The 21,236-nt window shown below is 43.4% G+C and overlaps 1 protein-coding gene across 2 annotated transcripts in view; it reads left to right on the top strand.

Annotated features, from left to right (window-relative positions):
* The window catches only part of UVRAG (UV radiation resistance associated), a 104,821-nt gene that overhangs the window by 45,912 nt on the left and 37,673 nt on the right, over positions 1-21,236 (top strand). For both annotated transcript variants that reach the window (XM_070749502.1, XM_070749503.1), the window contains exons 8-12: positions 5,021-5,147; positions 9,343-9,427; positions 12,636-12,723; positions 14,220-14,280; positions 19,500-19,665. In XM_070749502.1, the coding sequence (XP_070605603.1) occupies positions 5,021-5,147; positions 9,343-9,427; positions 12,636-12,723; positions 14,220-14,280; positions 19,500-19,665 (527 nt within the window). The remainder of the gene's footprint in view (positions 1-5,020; positions 5,148-9,342; positions 9,428-12,635; positions 12,724-14,219; positions 14,281-19,499; positions 19,666-21,236) is intronic.

Raw genomic sequence — 21,236 nt, 5'->3', positions numbered from 1 at the left:
AACCCTTTCTAGTTCCATTTTAGCTTTTTCTAGTTCTATTCTAGCTAACGATTGCATTTAGAAATTTGTATAGCTAAAGCCTGGCTTGCAACTAGTTAACTATTGAAGTAGTCTCAACTTACGGCCACAGTTGAATCCAACTTTTCAGTTGTGAAGCAAAGCCTAAGGACACTAGCCAGATGAATACCTTGTAGGTAGATTTTTTCTCCCACAAAACTAAGGTGCGTCTTATACTCCGAAAAATATGGCACCTATATCAAGCTTATAAAGTCCTGGTTCACAAAGACAACAGGATCGGAGGTCGGTAGCCATATGTCAGGCCCCCATAACCCAAGGAGTCAGGGTTTGAATTGGACTTTCTGCAGCTTTTGTCCACCCTGAGAAGGAAGGAAAACTTGGACTCCTCCACTGATGCAGGTTGACAATGATGAAGAGTTTTGGCGCGGCTCCACTCTCTTCCCCTCGCCAGAGGATTACACCATTGTTTGCAAGCCTTTCCCAGCATTCGCTAATCTTTCTAGGTCATCATCGGTGTCTCGTTCGAAAGGCAGCACCCAAACCTTCTTGTCAGGTTGGCTGTCGGCCTTGAAACGGACCGTGGCTGCTATTCTTCCCTCGAAAGGCCACAACAGAAGAAAACACGCAAACAACCCAACCAAAAACTGCGGTCTGGTTCACCGCTTTCAGGAACACTTTGCAACGTGCCGAGTTGAGCATCTTTCGGCTTAATTGGATCCGCATGGCTCCCGCCCTGACGAAGTCCTGGAAGCTGTTAAAAAATCCTGGCTATTCTCCCAGGCTTTGGGGCAAGGGTGATGGTTGAAACACACCACCGCTACCCCGCTGGATGGAGGGTCTTGGGGAGGGGGGGTTAAGTTTCTGTGTTTGCTTTCAGAGCCACTTGCAATTCCTTTTTCGGTTTTCTTGTTTTTATTTCTTTCACAATTGTAAGCCACCCAAGAGTCATTGGGAGCCAGGAGGGCTATAAATTCAACAAATAAGTAAAATAATAATAATAATTCGAGAGCTGCTTGTAATGGAAATGTGCTCGGCATTTGTCTTTCTGCGAAGTAATTGAAAAGACAGAACAGTAGTTTATTTTGGGCAGGCGGGAGGAAAACGTGCTTTGCAAAACTTGATTTTTTATTTCCTTCTTGTAAAATGAAACTAGCAGCATAGGTGTCGTTGTGGGTGATTTTGCATGAAATCGCAGCATCGCAAAAACACGGAAGTCCGGAGGTGGGGTTTTGAGGACTTCCATGTTTTTGCGATGCTGCGATTTCGCTGAAGCTCCCCTCGCTGGGAAACCCCACCTCCGGACTTCCGTTGCCAGCGACGAAGCGCCCATTTTTGCGCTGCTGGGATTCCCCTGCAGCATCGCAAAACACAGAAATCTGGAGGTGGGGTTTCCCATGGAGGGGGAGCCTCAGGGGAATTCCAGCAGTGCAAAAACGGGCGCTTCGCTGGCAACAGAAGTCCGGAGGCAGGGCATCCCAGTGCCAGCGGCTTGGGTTTGTAAGGTGAAAGTAGTTCGGAAGAAGAGGCAAAAAAATCTTAAACCCCGGGTTCGTATCTCAAAAAGTTGGTATGATGCGGGGTTCGTAAGACGAGGTACCACTTTATTTATTTTATTTTATTTTATTTATTGATTTGATTTGATTTGATTTGATTTGTATGCCGCCCCACTCCGCAGACTCGGGGCGGCTAACAACAATGATAAAAAACAACATGTAACAATCCAATTTAATAAAACAACTAAAAACCCTTATTATAAAAACCAAGCATACACACAAACATACCATACATAACTTGTAATGGCCTAGGGGAAGGAATATCCTAACTCCCCCATGACTGGCGACAAATGTGGGTCTTGAGTAATTTGCGAAAGACAAGGAGGGTGGGGACCGTTCTAATCTCTGGGGGGAGTTGATTCCAGAGGGCCGGGGCCTCCACAGAAAAGGCTCTTCCCCTGGGGCCCGCCAAACGACATTGTTTGGTCGATGGGACCCGGAGAAGGTCAACTCTGTGGGACCTTATCGGCCGCTGGGATTCGTGTGATAGAAGGCAGTTCCGGATGTATTCTGGCCCAATGCCATGTAGGGCTTTAAAGGTCATGACCAACACTTTGCATTGTGACCAGAAACCGATCGGCAGCCAGTGCAGGCTGTGGAGTGTTGCAGAAACGTGGGCGAATCTAGGAAGCCCCACGATGGCTCTCGCAGCCGCATTCTGCACGATCTGAAGTTTCCGAACACTTTTCAAAGGTAGCCCCATGTAGAGAGCGTTGCAGTAATAACCTCAACCTATATATGTTGAATGGTTGGCAGGCATGTGAAAAGGGAAGCGTGATTTTCAAGAACAATCTCCTGCTTGGCCAGCAGAGAAAAGTGGCAGGGGGAGGATACTGCAAAATCTCCAATCCCTCCCCTCTCCTGGGGAGGAGGATACTGTATTGCAAAATCTATGGGACCAGCCAGAGGTGGTATTTGCTGGTTCTCCAAACTACTCAAAATTTCCATTACCGGTTCTCTGTAACCTGCCAGAACCTGCTGGATTTCATCCCTGCTTGGAAAAGTGGAAGGCTGAGTCAACCGTGAGCCAGCGAGATGTGAACCGCCAAACTGCTGGCAGTCAGCAGAAGTAGCCTGAAATACTGTGTTTTAACCACTGTGCTACCACATCTCAATCAACCAGTGGAACAGTTACATTGAGCTTCAGGAGTTGTGGGTGTTTCATCATTGGACCCAAACAAGTGTAAAGTTATGCATATCGGGGCAAAGAACCCCAATTATACCTACCAACTGATGGGGACTAAGCATTCTGAGACAGCCCAAGAAAGGGATCTTGGGGTTTTGGTGGACAGCTCAATGAAGATGTCAACCCAGTGCGCAGCAGCAGTAAAAAAAGCAAATTCCATGCTTGGCATGATTAGGAAGTGTTCTGCCGGCGTGTCCCAACCGCCTGTAATTACAGGGTAATTAGTCCAGACAGATACACACCACACGGTAGAAGAAGACCAAAAGTCTTTATCAACATAAAAGCAGAAAAAAACTCCCGTTTTAAATGTCAAAGGGATTTTCTGGTACACACAAGGCACAGGTTAAATGCAATCCAATTTCTCACCCAGTAACTGGGAAATTGAGTCCAAATTCCAAAGTCCAGAAAGTCCACGCACAGTCTTGAACAGCAAAACCACGATCTTGACGAACTATGAATCAGATAAACTTCCACAAGGCTAAACCAGCACACTGCTCTTTTTATCTGTAGCACTAATTATAGCAGCCCCACCCAACCACAGGTGGCCTCACTTATCTCCTGTAATAATCCTTCAGTTGTTCTCTCCTATGCATCATTCTACACATGCGTGGATGTGTCATACATTCTTGTTCAGAATCCAGGGATGCTAAGGATGATTGATCTCCTCCTGGACTGTCTGCCAAACTCCCCTCTTCCAAGTCACCCCCACCTCCTTCTTCTTCCGAGGGAACTTCACTATCTGCCTCTGTCGGCAATAAAACAGGCCTCTGACATGTTGCTGTTTCCCCTGCATCCACCTCCAGATTCCTTGGGGCAGGAGCTGGGCCAGAGTCAACCACAACAGGAAGGGAATCAAAAATAGGTTGGCAAGTGTTGTATTACCTCTGTACAAATCGATGGTGAGACCACACTTGGAGTCCTGTGTACAGTTCTGGTCACCGCACCTCAAGAAGGATATAATGGAACTGGAAGAGGTGCAAAAAGGGCAACAAGAATGACCAAGGAAATGGAGCCCCTCCCTTATGAAACCAGGTTGCAACGCCTTGGTCTCTTCAGCCTTGAAATATGGCGTTTAAGGGGTGACTTGTTCGAAGTGTATCACACTTTTCTCTATCACACAATACTAGGACGAGGGGGCACTCCCTAAAGCTCAGAGGTGAGAAAGTGAGGACAAATCAAGGGAAATATTTCTTCACCCAGCGGGTCACTGGTTGATGGAATTCACTTCCAGAAGAGGTCGTGACAGCTGTCAGCCTGGATAGATTCAAGGCAGGATTATTTATTTATTTACTTATTGATTGATTTGATTTGATTTGTGTGTCGCCTCTCTCCGAGGACTCAGATTAGACAGATTCATGGATGCCAGGTGTATCAGTGGTTATAGGGTTAAATAAGGTCTTTTCTGTGTTTTTAATAGGAAAGTGACCACAAGAACAAGGGGACACAATCTGAAGTTAGTTGGGGGAAAGATCAAAAGCAACGTGAGAAAATATTATTTCACTGAAAGAGTAGTAGATCCTTGGAACAAACTTCCAGCAGACGTGGTTGGTAAATCCACAGTAACTGAATTTAAACATGCCTGGGATAAACATAGATCCACCCTAAGATGAAATACAGGAAATAGTATAAGGGCAGACTAGATGGACCATGAGGTCTTTTTCTGCCGTCAGTCTTCTATGTTTCTATGTCCATGTACTGCTTCTATGTTGGTTGAGGCAGGCAGGGTTCCCTTGGGTACCATTTTTTGGGAGTCAAGGGAAAGGGAGGGTTTTGCCTCCTCTTTCTGCTCCAGATCCCCATGGACAATTGGTGGGCCACTGTGGGACACACTGGACTCGATGGGCTTTCGCTTGATTCAGCAGGGCTCTTCTTTCGTTCTTGTGTTCTCTTATGGAGGTTTTTAAGAAGAGGCAGGACAGTCACTTGTCAGAAAAGATATAGAGTCTCCTGCTTGAGCAGGGGGTTGGACTAGAAGACCTCCGAGGTCCCTTCTATTATTTTGTAACTCCTGCAACTTCTAGCACTGATGATGTTACATATTTGGGTGATGAAACATCTGCAAGAAAATAACCAAGCTCGGAGAGCACCAAGGACTCCATAGTTCAACTCCAAGCTACAGATATTCTCTTCAATTTGTACCTTTTCCGAGATGGCTATAATTTTATTTTTACTGAAATATTTAGTATTCCCAGGTAATGTTTCTCACACAAGTGTTGACATAAATGCTAAGCAATCCTTATTTTTTTTGTTTTTGTTTTTATAGAAAAAGGAGAGTGAGTGTTTACAGTTGAAGATTCTGGTGCTTCAGAATGAGCTAGAGAGGCAGAAAAGAGCTCTAGGCCGGGAAGTAGCCTTACTGCATAAGGAGCAAAGCGCACTACTTGAAAGAGGTGAGTGCGAACGATACCAGACTTCTTGTCTCCCCCTTGCATTAATGAGTTATTTCAGAGCAGGTTGCTCCTAAGAAAATATAACTTGGCAAGCTGCAGTTGCTCATTACTGGCTTCCTTACGTTCTTGGTGGCTTGTTAAGATGGTAGCCGGACATCTTTCATGGTGATACTGTAGGTCAGGAGTCTCCATCCTTGACAATTTTAAGACTTGGCAAGGCTGGCTGGGGAATTCTGGGAGTTGAAGTCCACAAGGCTGGCTGGGGAATTCTGGGAGTTGAAGTCCACAAAACTGGCTGGGGAATTCTGGGAGTTGAAGTCCACACATGCTAATATTGCCAGAGTTGAGGACCCCTGCTGTAAGTCATGAGAGATCAGATTAGTTTCCTCTCTGGTGGTGGTGGTGGTTCAGAGTTCCCAAGGCCTTCATCCCAGATTTCAAGAGATGACTTGATTGAAGTGTATAAAATCATGCATGGGATAGAAAAGGTGGATAGAGAAAAATAGTTTTCTCTATCACAATATTAGGACGAGGGGGCCCTCCCTAAAGCTCATAGGTAAGAAAGTGAGGACAAATAAAGGGAAACTTTATTATTCTTCACCCAGAGGGTCCTTGGTTTATGGAATTCACTTCCAGAAGAGGTTGTGACAGCTGTCAGCCTTGATAGCTTCAAGGCAGGATTAGACAGATTCATGGATGCCAAGTGTATCGGTGGTTATTGAAGCGGATGTCCAAGTGCTGCCTCTATGTTGGTTGAGGCAGGCAGGGTTCCCTTTAGTACCACTTGTTGGGGGTCCAGGGAAAGGGAGGGTCTTGCCTTCTCTTTATGCTCAAGATCCCCATGGACAATTGGTGGGCCACTGTGTGACACAGAATGCTGGACTGGATGGGCTTTGGTCTGATTCAGCATGGCTCCTCTTATGTTCTAACCATGAAAGCCAATTTTGTGACTTTGGGCCAGTTCAGCACACCTCACAGGGTTGTGGTTGTTGTGGAGAAAATACGAGGTAGAAGGTTTGTTAGAGATCTGTTACAAATAACCCTGGGTTATTTGTAAAAATAAAAGGAAGAAATGAAATTTGTGATTTCCCCAGCCACCTTCTGATAAGCAAAGGACAGAAGGAAAGCCGGATTCTCTTAACCACACGATTCAAATATGGCAAAACCCCCCACAACCCAGTGGTTAAATTGGCACATCTCACTTAACAACTGCTTTGCTTAGTAACAGAAATTCTAGTTTCAGCTGTGGCCATAAGTCAAGGACTATCTGTAATGAGTGAAACGCCAGCAAATAACAAAATCCTGTGTCCACAACTAGACCCTTCCTCAAAATTAATCCTAAAAATGACATGCTTCTCCTCAATTTTAAACAGAGTGAATAGCATGGGAGCAAATCTCAAAAAAATATGATATAAAAATAGCTCTTAAAACGCAAGCGGAATGCTTCAAAATCCATTCCTTTGCCAAACAAAGCTGCCTCAGAGGTTGACAGATAACACAGCCATCGGTTGCTATGTCTCAAATGTGGAGTTATTCTTACAAGCCTCTTGGCCATCTCTTACGTGTGAAAAGTTCACCGTTTTTTAACGTTTTGAAATATTCCTAATCCTGAAAATAAAGCCAAGAAGAACACGTACACCCTTAATTAGGCGGCGATCAGCCCCAAGTCATGTTAACACTTTTGGAGATTTCACGCCAGAATGTGAACAGGGAATCCCAGAGCGCGTGAGCAAAAAATACCTCTCCTTGAATGATATTTTCAAGAGCAGAACAACTGCAACTAGCCCTTGCTAAAAAAACCCTAAAATGTCCTGTTTCGTTGAAACAAGAAAAAAACTCCCCTTACCTTGCTTTGTGATCGAAAGAGATTAATTTAATATTCTTCAAATTAACTCTGCTCTGGCTTGCTGGAATTAATACAGGGGGGGGGGGGAGTATTTAGTCAGCCATCAATCGTGCAACTTAATCAATCGTCCCACTTAAAAAGATGAGAGAGGCCTGTAATTGTAAATATAACTGTAAAGAAGCGACTCTGAGTACCGTACCTCATATGCCACCCAAAAACCAAGCACCAATAGCAGACTACTTGTAGCACCTGGTTTGAACTGTGGATTCATTGGTGTTTTCTCAACTTGGTTATTTTCTTGCAGACATTTCATAACCCAACTAGGGAACATCATCAGTGTTAGGGGTAGAACAGTGATAGCTAACCTTTTTGTTGCTGTGTGCCGAAAGGGCACATGCGCAACAGTGCCTACGCATGCCCGCAGCCATAATGCAGTGCGTGTGTGATGCCCACTGTGTATTTGTGCGCCCCCTGCACTCCCCCTCCCCATGATCCATTTTAGGCCTAGTAGGCCTCCCTCTACCCTCCTGAGAGCAAAAACAGGCTGCAGGGTGTTTTGGTCCTAGTAGGCCTCCCTCTACCCTCCTGAGAGCAAAAACAGGCTGCAGGGTGTTTTGGGCCTAGTAGGCCTCCCTCTACCCTCCTGAGAGCAAAAACAGGCTGTAGGGTGTTTGGGCCTAGTATGCCTCCCTCAAGCCTCCTGAGAACAAAAATGGGGTGCGGGGTATTTAGGGCCTAATAGTCCTCACTCTAGCCTCCTGAGAGCAAAAATAGGCTGTGGGGTATTTTGGGCCTAGTAGACCTCCCTCTAGCCTCCTGAGAGCAAAAATGTGGTGCAGGGTGTTTGGGGCCTAATAGGCCTCCCTCTAGCTTCATCAGAACAAAAATGGGGTGCGGGGTGTTTTGGGCCTAATAGGCCTCACTCTAGCCTCCTGAGAGCAAAAACAGGCTGTGGGGTATTTTGGGCCTAGTAGACTTCCCTCTAGCCTCATGAGAACAAAAATGGGGTGCAGGGTGTTTGGGGCCTAGTATGCCTCTCTCTCGAAAACCATCTGGCTGGTGAGAGGCACATGTTCATGTTTGGTGGAGCCGAACTTGGTGACAGCTCACGTGTCCAGAGAGAGGGCTCTGCGTGCCACCTGTGACACGCATGCCATAGGTTCGCCATCACGTGAATAGACAAATGAAATGCCTGGAAGAAAACAGCCCAGCTCAGTGAGCACTAAGGACCCCTCAGAAACAAATCCACGAAGACAGTACAAAATAAGCATTTTACTATGGATGTTAATATACTGCTCAAAAATAATAATAAAGGGAACGCTTAAACAACAGACTATAACTCCAAGTATATCAAACTTCTGTGAAATCAAACTGTCCACTTAGGAAGCAACACTGATTGACCATCAATTTGACACGCTGCCAGGACATTCAGCTTTGCACAGAACAAAGTATTCAATGTGAATATTTCATTCATTCAAATCTTGGATGTGTTCTTTGAGTGTTCCCTTTATTTTTTTGAGCAGTGTACATCCAGGAAAAAGGCCTTAAACACATAATTTTCAGTCAGTAGACCAATACCAGTGGCCTGTTGGCAGCAAGAATGTGCAAGAGACAGGAACGTATGCAAAAAAAATTGCAACAGAATATTTGCACATTTGCATTTAGGTTGAATGCAGGAAACTACCCCCAACCTCCCTGGCTACCATCACATTTTCTGACTGATGCCTTAACACACTCGGGGTCCCAGACCTGATTGTACAAGCGAGTTTTCACAGCCTTGCAAAAGACCAGTGGGGTCATATTGATATCTGAAGGGAGAATATTGTAGAACGGAGATGGGGAACCATGGCCCTTTGATCACTTGTGGACTTCAATTCCCAGAATTCCTCAGCCAGTCAGGAATTCTGGGAGTTGAAGTCCACAAAGTCATCAAAAGGCCATGGTTCCCATCACAAAAATGTTGGACTGTGCAGCAATGAGTAGGCTTACCTTCAAATTGCGGAACTGTCAAGAGAAAGAATTCTTTACTGTGTGGGTAAATTTCTATAATTAGCTCAACCAACAACCCCCCCCCCCCAAACCCCCCCCCAGGTAATCGCCCAAATTCATAAATATCAATATAATTATAACTTGATAAAAGCAATAGATTGACATGGATGCATAAAGATCGCATACCGAAGACACAGGCAGGTAAAATATAAAAATGCCTATGTATGTTACCTATGTTTTTGTATTTTTCTTTATTGTTTTAAAAATTGAACTGACTAATTAAACAGTGTTTGCTTAATTGCCAGTCTTTACGACTGAAGAGTAACCTCAGCTGTTTTCTTCCTAAAATGATTTTGGTAGGAAAAGTGTTCGAAGAAGAACATTCCAAGCTTCTCTTAGATAAGGAACCTCTGCAAGAATCAAGGAAGGAATGCGCTGCCAAGAGGTAAAAAGCACTCTTAAAAATTGGTTGGAATGAGGCAGGGAGATTTATTTATTTATTTATTTATTTATTTGATTTGCGTATAATTCGCTAGTTCATATACAGTGATACCTTGTCTTATGAACCCCTCGTCATACGAACTTTTCGAGATACGAACCCGGGATTTAAGATTTTTTTGCCTCTTTGTCCGAACTATTTTCACCTTACGAACCCGCCGTTGCCGCTGAGATGCCCCGCCTCCGGATTTCCGTTGCCAGCTGAAGTGCCGGTTTTCGCGCTGGTGGGATTCCCCTGAGGCTCCCCTCCATGGGAAACCCCACCTCTGGATTTTGCGATGCTGCAGGGGAATCCCAGCAGGGGAATCCCACCAGTGCGAAAACGGGCACTTCGGCTGGCAACGGAAGTCCAGAGGCGGGGTTTCCCATGGAGGGGAGCCTCAGGGGAATCCCACCAGCGCGAAAACGGGCGCTTCGGCTAGCAAAAGGGGTGAATTTCGGGCTTGCACACATTAATTGCTTTTCCATTGATTCCTATGGGAAACATTGTTTTGTCTTATGAACTTTTCACCTTACGAACTTCGTCCTGGAACCAATTAAGTTCGTAAGACAAGGTATCACTGTACTAACAAATATATACTGCTCAAAAAAATAAAGGGAACACTTAAACAACAGACTATAACTCATTCAATTTTGTACAGAACAAAGTATTCAATGAGAATATTTTATTCATTCAGATATAGGATGTGTATAGCCTAAAGGAAAACCAAATCTGATTGTTCTTTGGAAGGACAGATAGTGAAGCTGAAACTCAAATGCTTTGGCCATTGAATGAGAAGAGGGAGATTTTTGGGAAAGGTTCTGCTGTTGAGAAAGAGGGAAGGGAAAAGAGAGGGGTTGAGGATGGGATGGTTAAAGTTAGTTAGACAAGCTTGTTAGATGCTATGAGAATTAGGTGTCTCATTTTGCTGATTTACCTACAATATTTTTGGAGCAAAAGACGCACCTTTCCCCCCTAAAAGAGTCTGAAAATTTGGGTACGTCTTATACTCCAAATGTAGCTTTTCCTAAGCTTTTTTTCTAGCCCTAATGAGGTGCTAACGAGTGAAGGGATCTTCCATGCTTTAAGCAATCTTCCCTTTGCCTGATTTTCTCATTCTTTCTCTCTCTGAAGGGAGAGAGAACTGTTTTTTAATCCCCAATCAGGGGATAAGTAAAGTAAAATAAAGTAAGCATGTTAGTGCTCAAAACTAGCAAATTAAGACTAAGGACTAGCCAGATGAATACCTGGTAGGCAGGTATTCATTATTTTTCCCTATTTTCCTCCCCCAAACTAAGGTGTGTCTTATACTCCAGTGCGTTTTATACTCCAAAAATATGATTTTTGTATATATATATTTGTTTTCGTAGATTTTCACGGGTTCAGGATTGACCCTCTTGGTATATTCGGGTTTCTTCCCGTGTAGGATTCAGAAATTTCTGGCGATGTTTCGGCGAGGTCCCACTCGTCATGTTCAGGCTGGTGTTTCTGTCCTTGTTCACCCTAGAACAAGGACAGAAGCACCAGCCTGAAGATGACAAGTGGGACCTCGTCGAAACGTTGCCAGAAATTTCTGAATCCTACACGGGAAGAAACCCGAATATGCCAAGACCATCATATATATATTTAACCCGCAGGGTTTGGCTGCAGTATTATTATTTACCCCTTTTTATTCCTCCTCCCCCCGTATTTTTTCGGTTTACTTTACTATTTTTTACTTTTTACTTTCTACCTTTACTTCCCCTTTTTATTGGCTGTACACTTTTATTGTTTAGGGGTAGTGATTTAGGGGTAATGATTTCTGACAGTCTCAAAATGGGTGAGCAGTGTGGTCGGGCAGTAGGAAAAGCAAGTAGGATGCTTAGCTGCATAGCTAGAGGTATAACAAGCAGGAAGAGGGAGATTGTGATCCCCTTATATAGAGCGCTGGTGAGACCACATTTGGAATACCGTGTTCAGTTCTGGAGACCTCACCTACAAAAAGATATGGATCAAATTGAACGGGTCCAAAGACGGGCTACAAGAATGGTGGAAGGTCTTAAGCATAAAACGTATCAGGAAAGACTTCATGAACTCGATCTGTAGAGTCTGGAGGACAGAAGGAAAAGGGGGGACATGATCGAAATATTTAAATATGTTAAAGGGTTAAATAAGGTTCAGGAGGGAAGTATTTTTAATAGGAAAGTGAACACAAGAACAAGGGGACACAATCTGAAGTTAGTTGGGGGAAAGATCAAAAGCAACGTGAGAAAATATTATTTCACTGAAAGAGTAGTAGATCCTTGGAACAAACTTCCAGCAGACGTGGTTGGTAAATCCACAGTAACTGAATTTAAACATGCCTGGGATAAACATATATCCATTGTAAGATAAAATACAGGAAATAGTATAAGGGCAGACTAGATGGACCATGAGGTCTTTTTCTGCCGTCAGTCTTCTATGTTTCTATGTTTAAGAGATTGGGAAAAACAGTTCCAGTCCTAACCAATAGAATAGAATAGAGTTGACTTAGTAACTGAAAAGAACAACAACAATATGTACAGTTAGCAGATAATTCTCCTTTCATAAGTGCTCGAGAAGACCTGCAACATCTACTGATCGAGTGCTGGAGTTAATGTATCACCCAGGATCTTAAGAAATACCCATTTAGTGCTAAGAATTGTAAATTGAGCACCCTAATTACAAATTAAAATATCGGAATCCCTCTTTAATGGCAAAGGAAGGCATTTAAGACAGAAATAGTGATCACTGCGTTTTTCATTTCTCCGTGAAATTTTTCTTCTGTGCTGCACCTAAATGATGCTTTTTTTTTGAAGAAGCCCTTACAATTTCCAAAAACTAAATCCTTTTGCTACCCTTAGTTGGACATTCTTCATTAGGTATCCCTTCCGCCCAGATAAATTCATCTGTGGAGTTTCTTCTACAAACTAGATCCTAGGTTAAAATCTCCCAAGCCATCATATTTTTCCCCTAAGGGCCATCTCGGCACATTGCGCAGGAAATGTACCCTTCTTAAAGTTAGCCATTTTAGCCAGCTACACCTGATATTGAAAGTTAACAGTACTGCACCTCTCTCAGTGGGGCAGAAATAACAATTTCTCAGAATAAGGGTGTAGACAGCTGCTTCAGGAAGTCCTCCGTTGCATAATTGAATGGTTTCTGTCTCCTTTCCTAGAGAACAGTTCTTGAAGACAAATGCTCAGCTGACCATCCGACGGAGGCAATTGCTCTCTGAGCTTTCCTGTATTTATCCTATTGATACGGTGAGTGGTGGATTTTTTTTCTAACAAGGACAGTTTGGGGAGTTTAGTTGCTGTATTTTTTGGAGATTAAGATACACTTCTCCCCCTCCCCACTAAAAATGAGTTGAAATGTCTGTGCGTCTTATATAGCGAATGTTGCGGAAGTCCCCTGTCCACCTTTGCCTCTCAGCAATTTGCCTCCTTGCAGCAAACAGAGTCCTCGGAGATGGGCGGCATACAAATCTAATAAATAATAATTAAATAATAATGGTGTGGTCAATTTCAGCACAGCCTGATTTAGCACGAGCAGCTGTTGTATCTCCTATCAGCTGTTCCAGGCTGAGTGGATTACTGCTGCCCATTGGTGCCGGCGCCACCCATTGGCACTGCCACCTATTGCCGCCTCCACATGTCCCGTTTTTGGCCCATTCCAGACGGTGGGGATAGACGGCGCTGGCAATCCCCGCTGCCTGGAACGGGCTAAAAATGGGTCACAGGGAGGTTGAAAATGGAGCCCGTGGAGGTTGAAAATGGGATGCGTGGAGGCCCAAAACGGGGCATATGGAGACAGCAATAGCTAGCAGCGGCGCAACCTGGAACAGCTGATAGGCATTATTCCGAGAGGCCGATCCCAACCACCAATCGGCTGCTCGTGCTAAATCAGGTTGTGCTGAAGCTGACCAGACTGTTTGCTATTTGCTGCAGAACACACATTGTAAAGCAATCAAGTAGTCTGCAAGCTCCAACTACCCAGGATATCACGCCTAATCAACAACCATTAACTAATCAGCATACTTCAGCTACATCAACGACCCCAGATGTTACCCCACTGACTCACCAGGAAGTTTCTACAGCTGAGCCATCAAACCACACCCAGCCACCAGTATTTATAGAAGGAAGGCAGCTCAGGTCTCGCTGTGTTCGCCCTAGAACAAGGACAGAAACACCAGCCTGAAGATGACGAGTACACACATAAATTTTAGATGGATGGATTGGTGGGTGGATGGATGGATGATAGATGAATGGCTGAGTGGGTGGAGAGATGTGGGAGGGGGGAGGGAGGGAGAAAGAGAGAGATGGGAGGGATGGTTCAGTGGTTAAAGCTGCTGAGCTTGTCAGCTGGAAAGTTCACAGAATATATTCGAGACCCAAATTCCATGCAACGGGTGAGTTCCCGTCCTTTACTCCAACTCCTGCCCATCTAGCACTTCAAAAACATGCAAAGGTGAGTAGATCAATGGGTACCACTTTGATGGGGAGGTCACCGCGTTCTGTGCGCGTTCAGCCACATGGCCACGGGAATTATCTTCGGACAACGCTGGCTCCCTTGGCTAGACAGAGAGGAGCACTGCCCCCTAGACACAGATACGACTGGACAAGGGAAACCTTTAGATGCATACATGTAGGTATATATATTTGTATGTACAGTATGCACGTTAGCTTGCTGTCAAAATCGGGAGTTTATCAAACAAAACGTGGCCCTGATACAACCTCACTTTCTGCCATTCAATCCACAGAACAATCAAGAGGATTATTTTATTTGTGGAGTGAAGTTGCCCAATTCTGAAAACTTCCAAGGTAACTGGGCATTCACCTGCTCATTTTGTTATCTCATGTTTGTGCAACATGCCGATGGAACAGAAACCCTTTCCCCATCAGTTGGGTTAAAATGTGTTGTTGTTGTTGAAACAAAAATACAGTGATACCTCATCTTACAAACGCCTCGTCATGCAAACTTTTCAAGATACAAACCTGATGTTTAAGATTTTTTTGCCTCTTCTTACAAACAATTTTCACCTTACAAACCCACCGCTGCTGCTGGGATGCCCTGCCTCCGGACTTCCGTTGCCAGTGAAGCAACCGTTTTTGCGCTGCTGGGATTCCCCTGAGGCTCCCCTCCATGGGAAACCCCACATCCGGACTTCCGTGCTTTTGTGATGCTGCAGGGGAATCCCAGCAACGCGAAAACGGGTGCTTCGCTGGCAGCGGAAGTCTGGAGACGGGGTTTCCCAGCGAGGGGAGCCTCGGTGAAATCGCAGCATCGCAAAAACACAGAGGTCTGGAGGTGGGGTTTCAAGGACTTCGGTGTTTTTGGGACGCTGCGATTTCACTGATGCTCCCTTAGAAACATAGAAACATAGAAGACTGACGGCAGAAAAAGACCCCATGGTCCATCTAGTCTGCCCTTTTACTATTTCCTGTATTTTATCTTACAATGGATATATGTTTATCCCAGGCATGTTTAAATTCGGTTACTGTGGATTTACCAACCACGTCTGCTGGAAGTTTGTTCCAAGGATCTACTACTCTTTCAGTAAAATAATACTTTCTCATGTTGCCTTTGATCTTTCCCCCAACTAACTTCAGATTGTGTCCCCTTGTTCTTGTGTTCACTTTCCTGTTAAAAACACTTCCCTCCTGAACCCTATTTAACCCTTTAACATATTTAAATGTTTCGATCATGTCCCCCCTTTTCCTTCTGTCTTCCAGACTATACAGATTGAGTTCATTAAGTCTTTCCTGATACGTTTTATACTTCAGACCTTCCACCATTCTTGTAGCCCGTCTTTGGACCCATTCAATTTTGTCAATATCTTTTTGTAGGTGAGGTCTCCAGAACTGAACACAGTACTGTACTCCAAATGTGGTCTCACCAGCGCTCTATATAAGGGGATCACAATCTCCCTCTTCCTGCTTGTTATACCTCTAGCTATGCAGCCAAGCATCCTACTTGCCTTTCCTACCGCCCGACCACACTGCTCACCCATTTTGAGACTGTCAGAAATCACTACCCCTAAATCCTTCTCTTCTGAAGTTTTTGCTAGCACAGAACTGCCAATGCAATACTCAGATTTAGGATTCCTTTTCCCCAAGTGCATTATTTTACATTTGGAAACATTAAACTGCAGTTTCCATTGCTTTGACCATTTATCTAGTAACGCTAAATCATTTACCATATTACAGACCCCTCCAGGAATATCCCTTCGCTGGGAAACCCCACCTCCGGACTTCCGTTGCCAGTGAAGCGCTCGTTTTTGCGATGCTGGGATTCACCCTGCAGCATTGCAAAAACACAGAAGTCCGGAGGTGGGGTTTCCCATGGAGGGGAGCCTCAGGGAAATCCCAGCCTTGCAAAAACGGGCACTTCGTCTGGCAAAAGGGGTGAATTTTGGGCTTGCACGCATTAATCACTTTTCCATTGATTCCTATGGGAAACATTGTTTCGTCTTACAAACTTTTCACCTTAAGAACCTCGTCCCGGAACCAATTAAGTTTGTAAGACAAGGTATCACTGTATATATATTGTTGGCTGTGGAATACTGGGAATTGAAGTCCATACCTCTTCAAGTTGCCCTGATTGGGAAATGCCACACTAGAAAATTGCAAAGCTTGGAGTAGATTGAGTCCGTATTCTTGAGACCTTTTACTCCTGGTTTTAAGCCACATTGTCCAAACAGTGAAAAAAAACTGTAAAACAACTGCATAATCTTAGTGTTATCTAGCATGTTTATGAATTGGACTTGAGCAAAAAGAGATGATAAAGCTACGGGAAAGGAGGCCATCCTGATATTCCTCAACAGCTGGATACTTTTTTAAAGGCTGCTATATGATAGTGCCTGTGAGGCTGTAAATATTTTTGCAAACTCGTCAATTGTCCCACAATATGGTTAAAAATTTTAGGGGAGGAAAATGAAATAAGATTGCACTGACAGAGTTTTGCTTTCGTCTTTTTATTTTGGGGAGGGAAAGAATTGAAGGAAGGAGGTTATGGAAAACACAGATTTGAACCACGGAGGAGAAAGTTAATCCATAAAATCAAAGGTCTTTGATCTAATGAAATATATATTTTTTCCTCCCCTCCCCTCTCCCTAAATCTTTTTTTTTTTAATCAAATATCTCTTTTCATAAGGTTTCCTGTGTTGTCTCTTATCGCCAAAACCTTGGCACAAATTTATACAAGTAAAAATTGTGATGTCTTTTAAGGCTTGCCTCAGAAAATGTATATTTTTTTTCTATACAGAAAACTCAGATGCATAGATGATATGTTACCGGTAGCTCCTTCACTAACATCCTTCTGTCTTCTATAAATCTGAATTTTCTGTATAGAAAATGTTCTGTCGGGCTCTCTGGTACACTCTTCCCAAAAATTCACAGGTACAAATTTCAGACACACACACGTTTGAAAATTCAAAACTATGTTCTTTATACTCTTTTGGTATAGCAGAGAGCACTGGTCTCCAAACAAACTGGTAATTGGTACAAGTCCCTTATCAGTTCTGTGATACTTAGCTTGCAGCTGTGAGGCAATTTACAGTCCTTCTTCTTCCACAAAGTGAAACACACTTTGCTCTGGTTTAGTTTCAAAGCGGGGGAAAATCAGCACACAAAAGGTCAAAGTCAGTAAAGCAGTCACGAAACACGATGATGAGATAATCCTCCACAATGGCCAAACCCACAGGCTGCTCTTTATAGCAGCCTCCCTAATGACCACAGCCCCACCCAACCACAGGTGGCCTCATTTTCTTTGATGATAATCTCTCAGTTGTTGCTGCCTATGCATCGCTCTCCGCATGCGTGGCTGTATCATTAACTCTTGTTCCGAATCCAAGGGAGAACTAGATAATTGATCTCCTTCTGAGCTGTCTGCCACACTCTCCTCCTCCCTGTCACTCATGTCTTCTTGGTCAGAGGAGCCTTCATCAGCAGATTCCACCGGGGGCAAAACAGGCCTGAGCATGTGGATGTCTCCCCCACATCCACAGCCTTTGGGGCAGGAGCTGGGCCAGAGCTAACCACAACAGAAAAGAAGAGAAGAGAATGGAAGAAGAGAACGAACGGGATGTCAAGATGAAGGAAGGTTGTGAGCTAGCGGGGGCCGTGGCCATGTGGGGGGCTGTTTTGGGCACGAAGGATGGTTTCCCTGGACAAGAGATATTTTGGGAAAGGTGCTACTACACGAAATAGTTAACTTGGATTGAAATTAAAAGCAGGGCAGAGCATGAAAATTGCCACTTGCAATCCTTTTATTCAGCTCAAATTCTTTCTTATTGAAGCACTCGGGTTTGGTATCGGTACCTCAATTAAGCCAGTTTGGTTTAAGTGATCAATGCATCACACTAGAAAACCAGGAGACTGGGAGTTCTAGTCCTGACTTAGGCCTGAAATCCAACTGGGTGACCTTGGGATAATCCCACGGAGCCCTATGAGTTCTAACCCCACTTCAGGCATGAAAGCAGGCTAGGTGACTTGGGATCGATCACTAGGAGACAGGGAGTTCTAGTCCCACCTTAGACATGAAAATCAGCTGGGTGGCCATGAGCTGATTGCTTGGAGACTGTGGTCCTGATTTAGGCTTGTAAGCTGACTGGGTGACTTTGGGCCAATCACTAGGAGACTGTGAGTTCTAATCCTGCCCAGCCAGAGCATGTTGACTGACTTTGGGCCAGTCGCTTCCTCTCAGCCCTAGGAAGCAAGCTGTTGGCTTGTCTTGGTTAGGCTATTACGTGGATGTGTGATAAAGCCAAGACACAGACTTAGTTAAATAAGTCTTATTTACATATAAACAAAATATAAACAATCCAGAATAAGCACATAGCAAATACAGAATAATAAGCAATTAAAAGATTAGCACAAAGCAAAACACAATACAGTAATACCTCGTCTTACGAACCTAATTGATTCCAGGGGGAGGTTCGTAAGACGAAAGGTTCGTAAGATGAAACATTGTTTCCCATAGGAAACAATGTAAAATCTATTAATCCGTGCAACGAACCCCCCCCCCCCCGCAAAAACACGCCGCCGCCCGGCTGTCACCTTTTGAAACAGCCGGGGGTGCTTCCCAGCGTCCTCCTGAACCCGAACGCCAAACCCAAACTTTCGGGTTCGGCGTTCGGGAGGCTGCCGAGAAGCCCCCCGGTTGTTTTAAAAGGTGACAGCCGGGCGGCGGGGCTTCCCAGCGGCTTCCCAAACGCCAAACCCAGACATTTGGCAAAAGTTCGGGTTCAGGAGGCCGCTGGGAAGCCCCGCCGCCCAGCTGTCACCTTTTAAAATAGTCGGGCGGCTTCTCAGCCTCCCGAATGCTGAACCCAGAAGTTCGGGTTTGGCGTTCGGGTTCAGGAGGACGCTGGGAAGCCCCCCGGCTGTTTCAAAAAGTGACAGCTGGCTGGCGGGGCTTCTCGGCGACGGCAGTGGCGGGTTCGTAAGAAGAAAAAAGTTTGTAAGAAGACGCAAAAATTTTCTGAACCCCGGGTTCGTATCTCGGGTTGTTCATAAGACGAGGGGTTTGTATCATGAGGTACCACTGTATAGATAATAAGCACGAAGCTTATACAAGCACAGAGCTTAAACACGACTACCCCTCTCTCAGGCAAAAGTAAAAGGAAGTGCCTGAGCAAAATAATGAGCTTTTATAGCTTCAATGAGGAAGTGATGAAATAACCTTGAATATTAACTCTTCAAGTACAAGTTAACTCTTTGAGTGCACATTAACCCTTTAAGTACAAGTTTGGTACAAGTGTACAATATGCAGTTTACAATGGCAATACCGAACAACCATGTACTCTGTATTAACACAAGCAATGGCAAACAGCTTCCAAAATCTTTCCTGGAAAACTTCATGGATTAGTCCAGGCAGTCTGACCGAACTCAGCTCTGACTTGAAATACAATCTAAATCCCTCAATTAAAAATCTGGAGAGCAGAATTGTGGGCTTAAATTTAAATTTTTTAATTTAAACTGAAAAGCTTGAATTGGTCAGCTGGACTGAAGAGTGTGCTCTTGTTTGCTCTTCCTCACAGCAAAAGATGACGGGAGCATTGCTGTCGCTTTGGGCTATACAGCTCACCTGGTCTCCATGATTTCCTACTTCTTGCAAGTGCCACTCAGGTATCCAATCATTCACAAGGGCTCCCGGTCGGCAATCAAAGATAACATTAATGACAAATTGACCGAGAAAGAAAGAGAGTAAGTATTTTTTTTAAACTCTAATTTCGAAAGGTCAGGAGGGGACAGTACATACTGTATTGTTTGATTGTATTTTATCTTGCTTGATTGTTGTTGTTTTTTTGAAATATTTTTATTGATTTTTTTTTAAAAGGACAAACAAAGACACACAACATTGAACACTCAAGGAGCTGCCATTGCTCCGCTTATCTTAGAAGTCTTAACTACTACAAAAAATAAAAACCTAACTATAGTCGGATCAATATACATTTATATTAGATATTTATTAAATTTGACTCTATATGTTAATTAATTACTTTGTCTGTAAAATACTTATTCAAAAACATATAATATAGCAAATAGCATGTCTAAATTTATTCTACTGTAAACCTTTTTTAAACTATTAAATTCTAACTTATAAAATTTTAAAACTAAGTTCAAAAAGTTATAAATTCTTGTTAGTTTAACTTGTAATATTATTTTTGAAATCCCACCATTCATACAATTTATTCCATATTTTATAATATTCTGTTTCTACTTGATTATTCAAGCGTTTTGTCATCATATCTAATTCTGCACATTCCATAACTTTTTTATAAACTTCTGTGTCCTTTGGTATTTCCTTATCTTCCCATTTCTGCGCAAATGTAATTCTTGCCGCAACCAATATATGTATTATTAAATAATAAATTTCTTTTTTATACTTAATATTTGAAATACCCAATAAGAAAAATTCAGGAGATTTTTTAATCTTCTCCTTTGTTATTTCATTTATCCATTTCTCTACTTTATTCCAGTATTCTTTTGCCTCTAGACATATCCACCATACGTGATAATATGTACCAATTTCTTTTTTACATTTCCAACATATAGGTGAAACTGTTGGGCTTGCTTGATTGTTTTTTATCTTGCTGCAAGCTGCCCTGAACCCCGTGTGATTGGGTGGCATATAAATCTAAATAATGAATGAATGAATGAATGAATGAATGAATGAATGAATGAATGAATGAATGAATGAATGAAAGCCCACTTCGGAGTTTGCCAAAAATAAAAATCTAACCCTAACTCTTAACCCTGAAGGACTGTCAGACTGTGAGGAACAAACACTAATCGGGCCTTCACATGTGCTATGCAAAAAAATTCTTCCTTGTTCTAAATTGCTTCAGGTTAAGTTCACTGAAGAAAATTAAATGGGAATCCAAGTCTTCCCTTAATTAAAACCTATAAAATCTCTGCGTTGGGCCACAGTAGCGAGATTCTCACAGTAGTTCTGAATTGTTCTTGGGAGGAGAATTATAAACTGCAATGGAGCTGCTCAGATATTATATGTCAGAGCAAAACCAACATCACTTAACCCCAGCATGTAAAACTGTTCACTAATCTAAACAGTGACTCACGTATCGGACCAACTGATCAGGAATTAGAGTGGTTTGCAAGCGAATCCAGATTTTTGGTGTTTAGGTCATTCTAACCCTAGCGACCTTCTGAGTATGACACACGTCAGCTAACTCCAGTCTCTCGTAAACGTGAAATTAAATCCATTCTTTCTAGATCTCCATAATTAGGCCAATTGACCGAGGTTCAAGAATTGT

This window comes from Erythrolamprus reginae, chromosome 4 (genome assembly GCF_031021105.1).
Source record: "Erythrolamprus reginae isolate rEryReg1 chromosome 4, rEryReg1.hap1, whole genome shotgun sequence".
In the NCBI taxonomy this organism is placed as follows: Eukaryota; Metazoa; Chordata; class Lepidosauria; order Squamata; family Dipsadidae; genus Erythrolamprus; species Erythrolamprus reginae.
The sequence above is the reverse complement of the archived record's forward strand: the minus strand, read 5'-3'. Positions and strand labels throughout refer to the sequence as shown.